The following is a 16,912-nucleotide window of genomic DNA, read 5'->3' as shown; positions in this document are numbered from 1 at the left end:
AGGCTGGGCCGGGCGGCGGGGCGCGAGCGCGCGCGGCCTGCTCCCCTCCCCCCCTCCTTACCACCTCCCCAACCGCTCGGCCTCGCGGCGCCCGCCGCACGTCAGCGCGCGCCGAGCAGGCGCAGCCGCCGCGGTGAAGCCGCTGCCCGCAGTCTGCCCGGAACCGCCGGCAGCACCGCACCGACAGGGAGGGGAGGGGGCCCGGGAGGTGTTCGGCGTAGGGACACCCCCGGTAACGCCGCCGGTGCTCACAACGCCGTCCGCAAGCAGCGGGAAGCAACGGGCGGACCTCGCGTGTTTCTGCTTCTGCACAGACGCTCCGGGCAGAGGGCGAAGCGCGCGGGCGGCGCGAGGCCTGAGAAAAGGGCACCAGTAGAGCGGCACCGTCCGCCGCCCGTCGTGGCGCGGTTCTGTGACCTTAAACACACAGGGTTTTGGTATTTAAGACACATTCTTGCCAGTGTTACTTGTCTCAAGAATACAGCTAACAAAAGAAAACCCCGACGCTGAGAGTAAATTGGAAGAAACTGCCGGCATAAATCACAGTATTTTCACCGAGTTTGTTTGTGAGGTTTTTTTTGTTTGTTTGTTTGTTTTTTTGTTTGTTTGTTTGGTTGGTTTGGTTTGGTTTTTTTTAATCATTTTGTGTACGTCTGTGACTACCAGCATCTCTACACAAGCTGTCCCCTTAATAAAACAGTGTGAGGTCTAGCAAAAAAGAATGAAGAAAAAAAAAAAGTCTTATAAAGAATTAGCACGAATATACCTTAGTAACCTTTGTTCAACACCTAAAAATGACACACACTTAGAATTGTAAATATGCAAAAATTGGGGCTACAGAAGCCAATAAGGCTCATTCGCCAATTTAACTAAATGGGTTGTAACTCTTAATTTTTCTAAACCCGCCTGAAGCCAAGAGTATTTTAGCACACCCCCCCTCTGGCTTAGGAACTGGCTTCTTGGATTTGCACACAGACAGTGTTGAATAGATCATTGTACTGTAACGGTCGAATTTCAAACACCATCAGGGAAACACATGCACTTGTTTTCTTTTTCCGGTTGAAATATAGATAACTCAGAAATTATTATTTGTGTTACAAAATTTTGCCTTTACAGTTACATCCAAAATTAATTTTGTTCATAGACAGTGGGATTCAGCTAAATGTCTAGTAGGATGTCCAAAATGGATATGGCAGATACAACGACCTACAGAAGACTTGCCCTCTTCTAAACAGAGTGGGTCACCAAAGGGAATGCCACAGAGCATCAAAAATGGCACCAAGCACTGTTAATTTGCAGTTAAATACAGAGTTAACAGTTTGTTTTTTTTCTTCTGGAATTCCTAAAAGATTCTTACTCCTGGACTTTCACCTCCTTAGCATAGAACTTGGACATCTCTCCTACATCTGACCCTCCTCCCTTTTTTTTTTTTTTTCTTTTGAGGGGTAAACAATAGTGGGGTAAAGCTGTCCATAACATGCAACACACCAAAGTAAATACAGTATTTAGAACATTCTAATCAGTTCTTCCAGCTCTGTCAAAAAGATAGACATCCTAATGAGAAAATAATTTCAAACTGATCAACACAATCAAGGAATGAGAGGAAAAAATACCCAAAAAAGGTAATCACAAAACTGAATACAGGGGAAATGGCAAGAAAGAATCTCACAAGGTGATACAATCAGAAAAGCAGAACTACAGAGAGATTAATTATCCTTATCTTCAACAAAAACCCATTAGTGCTGGATTCTGTCTTCTGGAGTAATATCAAGGGAAATCTCAAAGGCAAAATGAGCATAAAATAGCAACAAGCAACAACAAGGTTATTGCCAACAGTGTGACACAACGTTCAACATCAGACCCAACATGCAAATTTGCAGAGCGAGGCAGCAATTACAGGGAAAATCTATCCACAGCATCAGTCAGAAGCACAGAACAAAAAAAGCCCACCAAGACACCAAGATCACAGGAATCCAAATATCAAAATGTGAAGCAGTGAGTCACAAGGAACACACAAAAGCCGAAACACTGTTCTGTAAATCAATTTAAACTGTTTATATTTGACTGGGAAGTAGCACATTATAACCACGATACCTAGCAGACGACCAGAATTGCTCCTTACCCCTCAGTTCAGAACACAAAGATTTCAAAGAGTTACAGAGCTTCTCTGCTTTCCAGGTAAGAGGCAAACAACTAAACCACAATGCTTGGCAGATGGCATATTCAGAAAGGTATTCCTTAATATTATTATAGTTGTTAGAAGTGACACCAGAGTATTTCAAGCAGTTTCTTCATGGTTTTCTTCAACATACAACTGCCTAATGTTAATATTGATGACCTGACCATGAGTAGTTAGGCATGGTAGCAGCACGCCCATCCATGTAGCTGATATCCTGCAACCCTTGATCTGCCTGACACTAAACAGCAGACAGCAAGTGTCTGATGAGGAAAGCTTCATTCTCTGTGAAACTTTATTCATTTCAGTTTAAACAGCATGAGTGCATACCTTCCAGATTGCTCTTCTCTTGCCAGCACCATGTAGATTTGACAGGATTGCCTTCTCTCTTTCTCCTATTCCTTTCCAAAGGAGTGGTGGAATATCAAATTGAACACTCAGATTCTGTGATCACTTTCAGGTTGGTAAACAGAGCTAGAGATCAACAACAACCAGAGTTTGTTAAATTATGGCACTACTGGAGGCTAAGAAGCAACAGAAAAAAAGCAATTCACTGACAAAATTCACTGACACATTAGGATCTGACTTTCTGGGGTCAGAATAGTTTAAACTGATAGTCTAGGATATAAACAGATGTGCTAACCTGTATGTTTCTGAAGGTAAAAGGGAGAACCCATTTTCACTTCTCTTATTTCTGATAGAAACTGAAAAATAACCGGATGATAGTAGGATGCTTTTACTGACCATGCCAGCTGAAAGAACAGTGGGTGAGACAAGTAAAAGCAAGGGTATTCTTCCATGCTTCACCTCTGGTGATGCCAGAACAAGGCGCTTCAAGTTGGCTGTGCAGATATTAATAATATGAACATTTAGCTTCTTTGTGCTTTAATCAGCAACAAAATTCTTAACACATATGTACAAGCATTGCTCTAGGCTGTCTGCAGTCTCAGAAGATGTTGTAATGCAGGTTTACAAGCAGTCAACATTCAGAAAATCTCTGGATTCTTTTCAATGAATTTTGGTGCCTGTGATTTCAACTATCCATGAAAAATTCCACTGCCAGTATTAGATGATTTAGCATTTGGCAAATCTGCCCTCAATATATGCTAGGTCCAGACTTAAATGCCCACAGATATGTTGCAGCAGTAGAAGTAAAACCAGTGAAACTTACCCACTTTGGATATTTGTTTACATTGGGGGAGAAATGAAAAAAAAAAAAAAAACCAAACCAAAAAGAGGTCATTGTGGCTGGAGATTAGAGAATACCAGCTAGGATGGCAGCTAAGTTACAGAGCCAAGAAAAACTGCCAGCTTTGGAGCCACCCTTCCTTTTTTCCCCAGCAGGAAGCTGTACCTATCCACTAAATACTTGCAAGGAACAGGAAGCAAAACGAAGAGGTCTGAATAGGTTTCCAGCTTCTCTACTAATGTACTCGCATAGGAAAGCCAATACGGTGTGGGCAGTAACAGAGTTGTGGAGAGCATGGAAAGTGCCAGGCTGCAGTTAAGGCATGGAGACCATTCTGATTTATAGAAAAGAAATGCCAGTCTTTCTACCTTTCTAAAAACCTTAAAATTCTGGGTTTGTCTTACAGTTTCACATATTACCTAATACTAAGGAAAAGAATCATTTAATATAAATGTTAAAATAATGTGCTTGAGACTTTTTTGAAAATATATCCAGGACTTCAGTATCTTTAATTTGTTAGTGACAAGGCAGTCAGTTTTCCATAGCTTCATTTATTTTCATTACTTAGAAAACAAGTCACAAAGAAAGCCACTATATTTTTAAAGGCAAACCATTTCAGCTGTTAGGATCAAGACAACAAAGGAAGACAAAGTGAAAGAGAAACAAGGAACAATGGAATGGGCTCAAAAGCTGAGGTTGCTCCATTAGTTAGTACTTCAGTATTTGATGCATCTCGGGATAGTGGGAAGCCGAGTAAGTCAGTTACGTTTGTACAATGCTGCCAGCATGAGTGAGACTAAGTGGCTATGCCTGAGAACAGAGCCTTCCCCCCTCCCTAATTCTGCAGGTAATTGGTGTAACAGGAATACAGGTTGTTAATACACAGTTCAAAACTGTACGTAATTTGTTTTTTTCTTTCTTTAAATATTGGCTTTTTAAGGGGAAAAACAAAGCAATGTCAGTCAGGGCACAACAGACTCTATATGCTATAATGCCCTGAAGGATCTTCGTAATTATATTTAAGAGAAATTCATGGTCCTACTAACAGCATCAGATTCGGAAACATTGCTCACCAGGAAGATGATGACACGCCGTGGAGCAAACATCACAAATAAACAGGTGAGCCAAACGGACACCAAGAAGCAAAAACTGTACCTGGCAAAAGTTGTCTTTGACAAGCCTTCCTGAGAAATACGAAAAAATGCAATCCCTTGTCCCCCTTTCCCTTTGATATGGATTTAAACCATTCTGGGAAGCAAACAAGGAAGAATAATGATTAGCATGCATACATGCCATTTCTCCTATTGACATTTGAGAAGACTTTTTCCTTTCTCATAAGTTTTTCCTGAGGAAGGGCAGCTTTTTATGATAGATACTGCTTGTCATTTAGACACAGGAGACATGGTTAATCACAAAAGAACCCTGCATCCCAACAGATCTGCAACAATTTAAGCAATACTTAGAAGCAACTATGTAAACTGTAAAATTCACAAAAAGTTGTCATCAATTACACAGTAAACAAATTGGATGCTAATATGTTTTAGTTTATAATTATCTTCTATACCTTTTCTTTGCAATAACATTTTGTGCTTTCTGATAGTTATGGCTATTTTCTCTATGTTCCAGCCTACAAGGTTTTACTGATCTCGCAGTATTTGCATTGTCCACTGATCACGCAGCATTCCAGGACATTTCAGATATAGGAAGCACTGGTACTTAGTATTGCTGTAAAGAGATTAGAATTAAATCAGTAGTATGACATACACTCCCCAGTAAGCTTGCTATTAAAATAATACGTATCTAATCAAACTACATTTGTCTATTTCTTGTATTAGTATCTGAATGCATGTGCTGCTTCTGAATGTGTATTCACCGATTTTGGGAGATTATTTTAATGCAAATAACTGAATGTATTAAAACTTTGTGCACAAAGATTTTGAAATATTTAAAAACATTTCAGCAGGGACAGCTAGAAAGCAGCAACAGCAGAACATTTTGTTGCTATTGAGGGTTTTTTTTAAAAATGAAGGAAGTTTCTGTGGCCTAAAAAGGAGGGCCAAAGAAAACACAGGGCTACTGTGGAAGACAAAACATGGCCACACGTGGCCACTTACATTTCTTCTGACCCTGCAGTGATCCTCTGCAATTAATCCATAGACCAAAACTCTTGAAGGAAAATCCCATATTTTCATTCCTTCCTTTTATTTTTACAATAAACTTTACCTATTTTATCTTTTTTTTTTTAAACTCCATCATGAAGATAAATGCCTGGTTTTTCTGTTTTTTACTGAACATTTATACCAATTATTGGTACCTCCTGTACAGAAATGACCCAAAAGGCTCATTTACATAAACCAACGGTAATCACAAAATACTGATCTATCAAGATCTGTGCCAGAAAGACTGTTGACTAACACATTTAGCAAATTTGATGAGGCTTATTTTATAGGCACAGAAAGGTCTTACGGTAAATACATCTGTTTACAAATCGTTCAATTGTCGGGGGGGGGGGGGGGGGGGGAAATGCCTGCTAGAACTCTTAGTTATAGAAATAATTTCGCAAGTTGCAGAATAAATAATTTAATTTCTTTGTAAATCATACTACTTGTACATGAAACATACAATAGCAACTTTACATGAAGCTTTAATAAGTTTGAATTATGAAGTGGTGGAGGGAGGGGAACAGGAACCCCAGAGTCTCAAAGGAAAATTGCTTTGTAAGAGAAAAGTACTAACAGAACTATTAACAATCATATTTTTCACGCATCAGTGAAAATTTGGTTGTATCATTATTCAGGATAGAGTTTGGAATATTATCGTAATGTTACATTTACTGACAATGTAAAATGTTTAAAAAGACAGTTGTTACATATGAGTTAGCACTCTTTTACTACAGAAGTTTTCAGCATGGCTGGAAACCCATAGCTTGATCTTTCACAGTATTCCAGTGAAATCACAAGACATGCTGGCATGAAAAAGCAGTATTGGTGAAATGGGCACAGAGCTTTTAGGCATTTATTTTTTCACGTCAGCCATATAAATTCCCTTCACTGTACAGCATGTTAGAACATAGAATTCCAGTAATTCCTCTGCCAGAGCTGCAGGGATATCTCTATATTGACTGCAGTGTCTTCTGGGGGACTTCTGTAAGACTTCAGGGGATTGTCTTATGCAGCCATTCCGCAGTTTGGTGAAAACCCTGTTTGTATTAGTTGTAGGATCTAAGTGTAAATTACTCAGAAAATTATTAAAACACTGCACAATTTATCCAGTCTAGAATGGAATTAGCAGGTATGTAATATTCCTGAAGAAAACACCCGTGAAGTAAAAGGTGGTTTTAGACTTCTTACTAATTCACATCTTTACTTAGTGACATAAATACTACTCATTTGAATTATGATAATTTGTTTTCAGTACCAAAACAGAAGATTATATAATAAATATGCATAGGTATGTTAATAATACCTACGTGATACTGTCTCCTCTCTGCATAAGGCAAGTTATTGCTTGGAGAGCCAAATTTCTCATATTGAGGTCGCTGATTAGGAAAATGGCTTGTTGCTGGATCTGGTCTCCTTAATGGCTGGGGATGCACAGGACTATGCAAAAGAGAAAAAAGAGGTTATAAAAATACACGTAATAATGTACTGCAAATTACATAGCGTTAGTTTAAACTGAAATATAAAAATAACAAAGCTCATTACTGCATGCCTGACATTGAGGCAATAACATTAAGACATCTAAATGTTCTTTTAAGTTCATTTTAAAAAAATCAGACCTTCTTGATAGACCAAAATATCAGAAAGCTCCAGTATGTTTCTGCAGTTGAACCCTGCTACTTATGAGGAGAATGCTCCGCTATCATTTAGTTGCCTCATGGTAAACAAATCCTCTGCAAAAGTTGTGGCTAGGAGCTGCAACAATTGGTTGGTGTTAGTGAGGAAGATTAAAGTGAGGCAGTACAACTAAGGAAACTGTGTTTCTAAAAGTAATGAAAATGAAAACATTTGTAATTATTAGAGGAAAACCATACAAGCCTTTGGATAAACCAGTATTTTAGGATTTAGCTTCACAAACAAGAGAAATACACACTTTCTGATGATACATTAGGAAAACAGACAAAGTCTTACACAGTAGGCTGCTAAATTTAGTCCTGTGTGCTTGTTTAGTTTTAGTAATAATGTACACAATAGTCCTAGAATTCTTGCAGGGATGCTGTTAGAATTATGCAAAGTAGAGGAGAATAAAGAAAAGAACTCAGAAAAATAACCTCTTTCTATCAAAGACTCAAGCCATAAAATATACGTGAATAATCCAGTCAAAAGCTTAGCCATTTACTGGATCTTTGTCAGTTGCCGTGCCACTGGCAAAACTACAAAGTCATTCTTAGTCTCCAAACCAGAGTAAAAGGTGAAAATGAACAAAAAAGATAGCAAAACAGCAGCAAACCTGTAATTCCCTAATTGACTTGGGGTTGGGAAATCATCAAAATCTTGTCTTCTCAATATAGGTTTTGGAATTTGTCCAGCCCAGATATCCTACATGTAGAGGATCAGGCGGTTACAAAGAGCAAAATGACAACAAGTACGTTAGCAGTTCTCTTTGGTGTAAAAAAACTGTATAAACTGATTTATCAGCTAAAAATATATTGGTTTTTATGGACACATTTTCAAACGTATAAACTCAATTTATCTAAAAGATGCAGTAGAAGAGAAGTCTTTACATATTTGGATAATGCAGAAAACATACCTCTAAGATCTAAGAGAGAAACACCCACCCAGGTAGGTCTCTGCACAATTAAGTAAACCAGGTATTAAGGGTCTTATCAAGGCCTGGAAGTTTTGATGAGACTTTCATGATTAAACATTTCAGAAAGACACCACTCCGTAAATAACAGTGTGTTTACCTCTGATTTGTGCAAAATTAAACTAAACTAAATACAGTGATAGCTCATTACGATCAATTGAATATTGATGTTTCAAGTGGCTGCTGTCTCGCCAAACATATTGCTAGAGGAAGAAGGAAAATATCATGAAGAAACAAAATAAATATTCTATATTGCTCATAAAACTAATAAATGATGTGCATTTGCTAAAGGTATCTTTGTTTAAAAATATAATGACCTGAAGTAATTTTCAAAGCAAGGTACTCTCAGGAGAGAAGCAGCAACGTTCAGGGTAGTTCATCAGCAAAAGCTGATGCTCTCAGATGCAGATTTTGGGTTTCTCTCTCGCCTCTCAGACAGCTTTGGTGAGGGCTCTGCAGACTGCAGAGCAATTATGTGCACTCGCGTGCCTTCTTGGCATGAAAGGAAAAGCTCAGACAATTAACAACAGGCTTTTTACAAGCTCACATTTTCATGACCACCACATCTAGCAAGGAGATGAGGCAGGCAGACACGTCCCACCGACTGCCTCTGGGCTGCAGCCTGTAGTCGGGAGCATGAGAAAGTAGTAAGTACTGCAGCCCTTACCCAGAGCAGTTCCTTTTACATTGGGTTTTCTTCCCTAACAAAGGGTGCAGAATTTGGTCGAATTCACACCTTAAAAATGACACCATTGGCTGAACGAAATTCAGAATTAGTTAAAAATTAAACAGCACCATCTCCTGGTCAAAGTAGGCTCATGCCTTATCATTTTTCCCCACTGCATTTACAAGGTATCAATACTTTACAAATATATTTAACAGGAAATAATGGATGAGACCAGGTTATTTTCTTTCTCTTCTCAGACAGCCTACAATATCTTCTTCTCAGACACCATACACTCCTTATATATGTAAAATAATCACTTAAAATACCGAATGAGGAAATGAACCCACACAGACAAATATATTCCCTTTCACATTTCTTTGTATTTCATATTTCCCATTCTGGTTTTGAAATGCATTTATCCATCTTTTCTTGTGACACCACTAGTTCAAGCGATGTTCTCCACTATAAAGAACATCTTGCGTAATGGAGAAAATTTGCATTGCAGAGCATTAGCCCAGCTGAAAAGACAGTGTCTGGCCCTTGGGGTCCAAAGTTCAAATCCCAGCTCTATCACAGATTACCTTTGTTATCCTACCAATGACTATCTCACAGGAACGTCACAAAGGTCCCAGTGAAATATTCTGTTACAAAGGTGATGCAGGTAATTTAATTCCAGATTTGATTTAGGGAGTTTCTCCCTTCTAGGAAAAAAAAATAAACCAGGAAATGGTTAAATATTCTAGCCCTGAACCTCACTCACTTGCTGGCAGTAAATTTTAAACAAATATGGCCAGAACTCTGCCAACAATGCTTATGTTATGTACTACAAGCAGTGATGAACTATCATTCATAGCAAATGCAGCTGAGAGATGACAAACAACACATTTGATACAGCCATATCCTTCTGATCATCTACACTGACCCCTCCCTGGCCTCCAAAAACGTCATTGGAAAGCATCGCTCACAACATGAAAAGGAAGGGCCACATTATTGCAATTTAACCCATTACATGAATTTTCATTCCACTTCCAATGGAATAAAATGTATGTGAAACAAACATTCCTGATTTTCATAAAGTTTTAATCTTAGACTCTGGGCCTGCAGAACAGTGTGGGCTTTATTCACAGTGTGGGTCAGATTCACAGCTATTGCCACCTGCTTTGTCTTAATTGAGTAGTGCAATTACGCTGTTCTGCACCAGCTGGTGGCCACATACATCTTCATTACAAAAATAAGCCTGATTTCTTGTCTCTGAAGTAAACAATATACATCAAATCTTTACTAGGCGTCTCTACCGGTACTCTGACACATCTTGTACTTGCAAAATTTACTTTTGCACATATAGAAATAGAATATAGGGAGAGACTGGCTGAGTCAGGCCACCTAACACACTGAGAACAGCCAGTAATGGAAGCATAACAAAGAAATATGCGAACAGTATAAATACCTTTAGTACTATCAATACATCAACGTCATTAATTGACTGAGCTGGAGTGGAGTCTGCAGCTCCATTCGCAGCAGCAAATAAAGCGGAACACTACAAGTGGGACCCCACATTGACACTACGTGCATCAGAAGGGTTTGCATTTTGGCCCATGTCTAGTTTGCCCTGGGCACCGAATGTTCATCAGAGACTGAAGCATATATTCTGGTTAGTTTCATCTGAAGGGGAATCAATTTGTGCTCTCCCAGGTTGCTCTGAGACATGAACCGCAGCACCACAAGTGGAACAACCAGGACGTTACCTACACATCCAATCTCAACACCTCCACCTCCCTGAATAGATGTCTGTTTTTTTTAAAACTAATTTACAGTATGAGTATATACTGCTGGATTATGCATTTTATCAAAAAGCACTTTCTTTTTGTTTAAAACTTCCACCTGATTTGATTTGACATTGCCTAGTTCTTACATTAAAAGCAGGGAACAGTAATCTCTCACACAACCTCTCCTCATACAGAAATTAATACCCACGACTCTGAAATTCTAGATGTACTATGTTGCTTGCTGAGATGGGGGCTCGAAATTACATTTAGTAGTCAAAATGTAGGCATAATTCAGATTCGCACAGCGGTATTACAATGTTCCTTGTATTGTTTTCAGTTTCTTCCTAAAATCCCTAGCAAACAAACTTGTTCAGAAAACTACTCTAGACTCCCCTTCTGAGTTCTGATTTCTTAGAGGTGATTACCACCTACACAAAGTTAAAACTGCTTTTCCACGTGCCTTACTTTGTATTTATAAACAATAAATTTCATTTGTCATTTTCTTGTCCAGTCAATGATTATTGTACGCTCCTTCTGTACTTCCTCATAGTAAAGCTTATTTTTGACTACTCTGAGTACTATGGAAACATCAGCAACATGTGTCACATTACTAGCACTGCCTTTTACCTGTTTTTACATAAGCACTACTCAAATCCACATGGAACTTTGTTGATAACCCTCATACAAGCAAAAAACCTTGAAGATAAATAGCCAATCCTTTCTCTGGTGAAGTAAACAGTCAAATCAAACTGTAGGCATGGTTCTTCAGCAGCTTAAATTGGTTGAAGTCTGGACAGCATACCTAACTCTTCCCCTGTGGCTATGTAGCATGTGGCTTGAGCTCATATTCAAATTATCTCTTTTTAATGTCGGTCTTCTAACTGGCCTGAAAAGAAATATTTATTTTAACATCCTTTTAAAATAATCCCTACTTCCTTGTATTCTCCTACACAAACTGGATTCATTTCATCCTTGATGAAGAGCTTCACCTCCTCAACGTGCATTTAGAACATCTTGGAAATCAAATACCAGGCAAATAAAAGGAAGATTTTAAACTCAGATTACCTTTAATTTTACCAGATGACCTTTTTTTTTTTTGCTATTCATATACCATCCTGTTGAATTACAAAATCATGTCTGACTTCCACTAGAATTAGGAACACGTTATATGCCCCACATGCCAACGTCTCCTACCCTTGGTGACTGCTGACAATCATGCCCCACGTTACCAGCCATTTCAGCAGTAAATGCAGGGTTATGTTGTGCTTCACGGTGTGGAGGATTTGTCTGGTTCCTGGTTAGGGGAACAATGTGAATTTAGAGCATTAGCAATAGTTCTGAGGATCTTGAAGAATCTTTTTTGTACTGCAGATTTGTTCAATAGCAACGTCATAGGTTTAGATGTACTGTGGCAATGATTGTGCAATGACAGAGGAAGTACCAGTGATACACATTAATGGGGCTCAATGAAAGAAGAAAAAATTACATATTCTCTATGTACCTGGGACAGGTATCGGGGGGAAAAAAAAAAAAGTGTTGAAAACCAAGTAGCTCAATGCCAATGCCTGGGAGAAATTGTGTTTAATTGCCAAGACTCTTGTCAGTATTTATTAGTCTTACTATTTTATTTAAAAAACAAATAAACAAACAAAAAAAAAAAAACCAAACCCCAAACTGTGGAAAGAAAGCCAACCCTTAATAATAGCAAATAAATCAGCAAGACAGATTTAGTAGTCTTGAGTTAAAGTAGTAAACGTACTTATTAATCTTTAAAGCTTGCCTGGTTAGCCCTAAAGAAGAGAAGTGACACTTACAGTGAAGTTCTGCACACAGCAGTTAAAATGCTGAATAACTGTTAAGTCCCCTGGTAAGATGCCTTGATTTAGTTTTAAATTGTATAAATAATATTTTGGCAGACAATGTTTTATGGCAACTTTGTTGATTTAAATATCCAGAGGTTAAAAATTAATCAGAAACCAGACTTCTTTTGCTTTACTTCCATTTGGATTATAAAAACCCCTTTTAACTTCATCCAGAGTAACTTACCCAGCTTTTTCACGTTTACAGTAGTAGACACAGTAAAATATTCCAACAACTATGATAACAAGTGCTACTGCAGGAAGAATAGTTACTAAAATCAAATCTAAAGTGCTCCAAAGGTGGTTACATTTGGGACCCATGTACCAATACTCCTGCCAGTCCACTCTGAAGTAATCACATCTGCAAATAAAAATATTAATTTTTAGCAACATTATTTTAATTTAAAAATAAGTAATACCAAAAAAGGAAAATATTTTGCCATGTAATTATTTATCATTGAATACTGCAGGGGTCAAGAGATTCAGTATTTTTCCTGTTTGTCTAAAGATGTTACTTATCTTTGTAATGCACATCTTATTCTAGATTTGATGCAAATGCACTCTGCCAGGCTCTGGGTCAACCAGGTCCAAGTTAGCATTCCAGTAAGTCCAAGATAATAAGCTTTGTTGAGAATAGGGTATATTACCCAAGTCATGGCATGATTCAGGTCAAAGATCTTTTTGCTAGCTGTAAGCATGGCAAAGCTGCTGAATTTCCAGGATAGACTATGCAGATAAAATTGAAATGTCACACTGTTATCTGTCATTATGATACCGATGCATCTTCTATGACAAAGCAGCAACACAACCCATCGCAGATTGACAGAATACGTCCCCTCTGCTTTTAAGAGTAAGACTTCTAATTGGATAATAATGTTGCTTTTTTAAAAAGCCAAATCATTTTCATTAATTCAGGGCTTCTCCCCCCCCTCCCCACAAAGCATTTCATCCTCCACTAATACAAAGGATACCACTAGAACGGAATGTTTCCAGCCATTCTCATCATGGAAAGGTTCTTTTGACAGGATTTTGCATCATTTCTGGATGCAAACATTCTGGATTTCAGTAACCTTTTCTGAAAGTTTGACCTTGATCTCCACTACTGAAAATTCTTTTCTTACTGCAATTTATATGCAATATTTTTAATTGACCTGGATATGGCTTAGAATACATATTTATACTTTGAAGAATGTAGCATTCCTTTGGAATTGCACTAACATTTAGACAACGTACTCAGTTATCTAATCTGGTATATTGGCTACAACTGCAGGCTAGCTGCAAATGCATAAACAACAGATTGGCTCACAGAGAAATTACTGCCTTGAATCCACCTGGTAATCAGATGAGCTTCATAATACTGCCCTGGTATTTTCTTGCTGACTTTCTGTGAAGTCTAAAGGTCAAGCTATATGTAAAAAGCAAATATGCTAAATACAGGAACAAGATTTTCTACTCAGATTATTAGATTATTTTTTTTTTAAAAGGAAAAAAAACAACTACATAATGGAGAACGGGGTGTTAAGATATCTGATTTTTTTTTTAACTCTAAAGAAATTTTGATTAACCTGGGAAAAAAATAACTTGCCATTACCCAGCATAATTCAGTTCTAAAGAAAAATATCTGAGACAATAGCAAGCGTGTGAAAATTGAAGATTATAGTGTTTATCTAAATTATGAATTACAAGGCCTACACATATGCTAAAAAAAGAAAATGCTGTGCTCAGTTTCCAGATTTGATGCTTTGTAGCAGAGTTATGAGCTTATGCAGATTGTGTATGACGATCAACATCTACTTTCATGGATCACATTGCAGTGTCTACCTAAATTTAGCTCATCATTAATAATATAGTTGACAAACATAGCATATATTTAAATAAACAAACAAACCCCATACCCTACCTGCAAAAAGGTTTTTCATTTTTACATTGACAAGAAATATTGTTAGGACAGAAGCTGTCTGTATTACCCAGGCAGGCTGTAAAGTCCTCAACTCCAGTGCAGTTGGCTGTAAATTAAAACAAAACAAATATTTATTTAATGCAATTATACAGTAACATACTGTTAGTGGGCTGTTTTTCTAATTACATTAAAAATTTAAGCTTCATGTGACGTACTTTGTAGATGGTACTAAATCTTACTTTCCAGTGACTGTCCCCTTCAAAATTTTGAAATTATTTGAGAAATGAAGGTTTATCTGCTTAAAGTACTTTACTTAGAATTTGCACCCATCTTCCATTTAGCCAGTAAATTGTATGGCTTATATTATTGTGATTTCTATTGCATCATTTAAGTGTGGTTGTATCCAAATTCTACTATGTATCATCTCCTGATTGTTGACAAAGGCTAGAAATCATTAAATCCATTTAAGACTCAAAATCTCTAATTATAATTTAAATAAAAACCTTTTTTTGTGTGTGTATTTTGCATTGGGATTATTCCTTATTTTGGGCTACAAAAGGATTTGTTTTGCATTAATGTCAGTTCTCCTACATCTCTTTTACTGTGTAAACATCGTGGGCTGTAAATTATGTTCCAGAAGTTGAGTGCTGCTTACAGTACTTCACAGGCATACAGCTGTCTAAAAATAACTTCCTCATCAGCAACCTTAATCAGACATCAAAAGTCACCATGTTTGGCACTCAAAGCCTACATTCTTTGCTGCCTGTTTCTTTCCTATGTAGGACTCAGTCTGAGTGCCGTACTCATCGTTCATACCAGCAAGCTACAAGCTGACCCACAGGTTCTGGTGCAAAGCCACTGAGGTCTGTGATTTACGGAGGTGTACCTGAAATCTTGACCTATAATGTATAACCAAACAAGTAATTGCAAGACACCAGAGGAGATGCCGAGAGAGAAAATTAAAAGGGGACTGTACTTGCAAGACCAAGCATGATTATGATACTCAAGAAAACCCAAACCAGCCAATACAGCTGAGTATAATTTTGCATAACTTTTCACAATGAGAAGATGAGCATTTATAATGAAGCCAGAAAGTCAGAAGCGGAAGAGATCTCTGAGCAGATCCTTCTGAGCCTGCCTGGCAACTGACAGGAAGAAAATAGTATCAGAGCATCGTTAATATTGTTTTGCTATTGTAAGAGTGATTTTACACCATGAACAGATGGATTAACAAACTTATGACTAACCCATTATTAGCTAGAGAAACTATGCTATGACCAGTCTTTATTTCAAAAAAAGGTGGAAGTCTCCCTTCCACTGTCCAAGACAATCTAATCCAACATTTACTGTTAATCAGAGAGAAATCTAAACAGTTACAGTGATCAAGGCTTGCGTTCGTACAAATCTATTCACGTATATTGCATTCCTTTCTCTCAAGAGGGCATCAGCATTGAAGGATTTTCCAAGACAACCTAAATATAGATCATATGTTGTGCCTATAAAGTACAGAACAATCAAAAATAGCTGGTAGTTACTTGGCATCATATTATCTGGGAGATAAGCAGCACTAATGTCTTTTAGCCACCCCTGTGATCAGCAACAGAATTGGAATTCTTTTAGCAATGTTACAAAAAATACTAAGTAGAAAAGAAGTAGCTGTGATTGTGCTGGAGAGAAAGCCAGCATGTGCCCTTTGATATTAACGCTGTAATACTGCATGTCATTAAGGAACTCACTGCTGAGCCCTTCATAGTACTGTAGTCTATATAAATGCAAAGTTATCCTTAAAGTGGTAAGGTTTTTTTGGCAATTGAAAGGCTAAAGTAGCATAAAAAAAAGTCCTCAAATCACAAATCAAAACTGCAGCTGGTTTATATCACTATTAGGTTAGTGATACCTAATTACTAGTAACTGATAGCTACCAGGTAAAGAACAAATAAATAAATAAATAAAATAAATAAATAAGATCAATTTTTAGGAAACCTTCCCCCACAAAAAATCCTGACCAATACTGTATACTCTAACAGAATCAGAGACAATTCCATATAACTTAATTTGTCATTTAAAAGAATATTTTTTTCAATGCATTCTGGTTGTCATGCTGTTAATTACTGTTGATTTTTTCTCTGTTCCCCCCCCCAAAAAATTCTAAAAATACTTGCTATAAAAAGAATGTATAAAGTTTTTAACCCCTATACCGTGAATTTCTTCCTACTGAAAAAGAACCAGATCATCTTACTAATTTAAGATTTGTCCTTTTGACATTGACAGATTGACTCAAAATGATTCAAACCCACCAGACTACCTGGTATTTCAGTTGTAATTCATATGGTTGCAAGCTTTCTAATGTATAGAAGTACAGAATAAGAGGTGAAAGCCAAAGCACCATGTCTTACGTTTTAAAGCTTCTTGTTCACTCCGTGAATTGCTGACCATGAACAGAATGAAAGGCAAGACTTTAAGAACGGACATCCTGAAGTAAATTGTGGCAAAAGACCGTTTCTTCCAGATTTTGCTAGCAGCAGAATGCACTCTCCTTTCTGCTACTA

At 37.6% G+C, this 16,912-nt stretch overlaps 1 protein-coding gene across 1 annotated transcript; it reads right to left on the bottom strand.

Annotated features, from left to right (window-relative positions):
• Positions 1 to 3,861: 3,861 nt before the first annotated feature.
• On the bottom strand, positions 3,862 to 16,835 carry LOC309676021 (uncharacterized protein; the record flags this gene model as incomplete). Its single annotated transcript, XM_082488464.1, has 7 exons — positions 3,862 to 5,090; positions 6,835 to 6,964; positions 7,815 to 7,903; positions 11,799 to 11,898; positions 12,651 to 12,824; positions 14,364 to 14,469; positions 16,760 to 16,835. 7 exons carry the CDS (start codon positions 16,833 to 16,835, stop codon positions 5,082 to 5,084), a joined length of 684 nt encoding a protein of 227 aa, XP_082344590.1. The 3' UTR covers positions 3,862 to 5,081.
• Between the last annotated feature and the right edge of the window lie 77 nt (positions 16,836 to 16,912).

The sequence above is a fragment of the Vanellus vanellus genome (genome assembly GCF_965231255.1).
Source record: "Vanellus vanellus genome assembly, chromosome: 10".
In the NCBI taxonomy this organism is placed as follows: domain Eukaryota; kingdom Metazoa; phylum Chordata; class Aves; order Charadriiformes; family Charadriidae; genus Vanellus; species Vanellus vanellus.
Note: the sequence above shows the minus strand (reverse complement) of the source record. Positions and strands in the feature narration are given on the sequence as shown.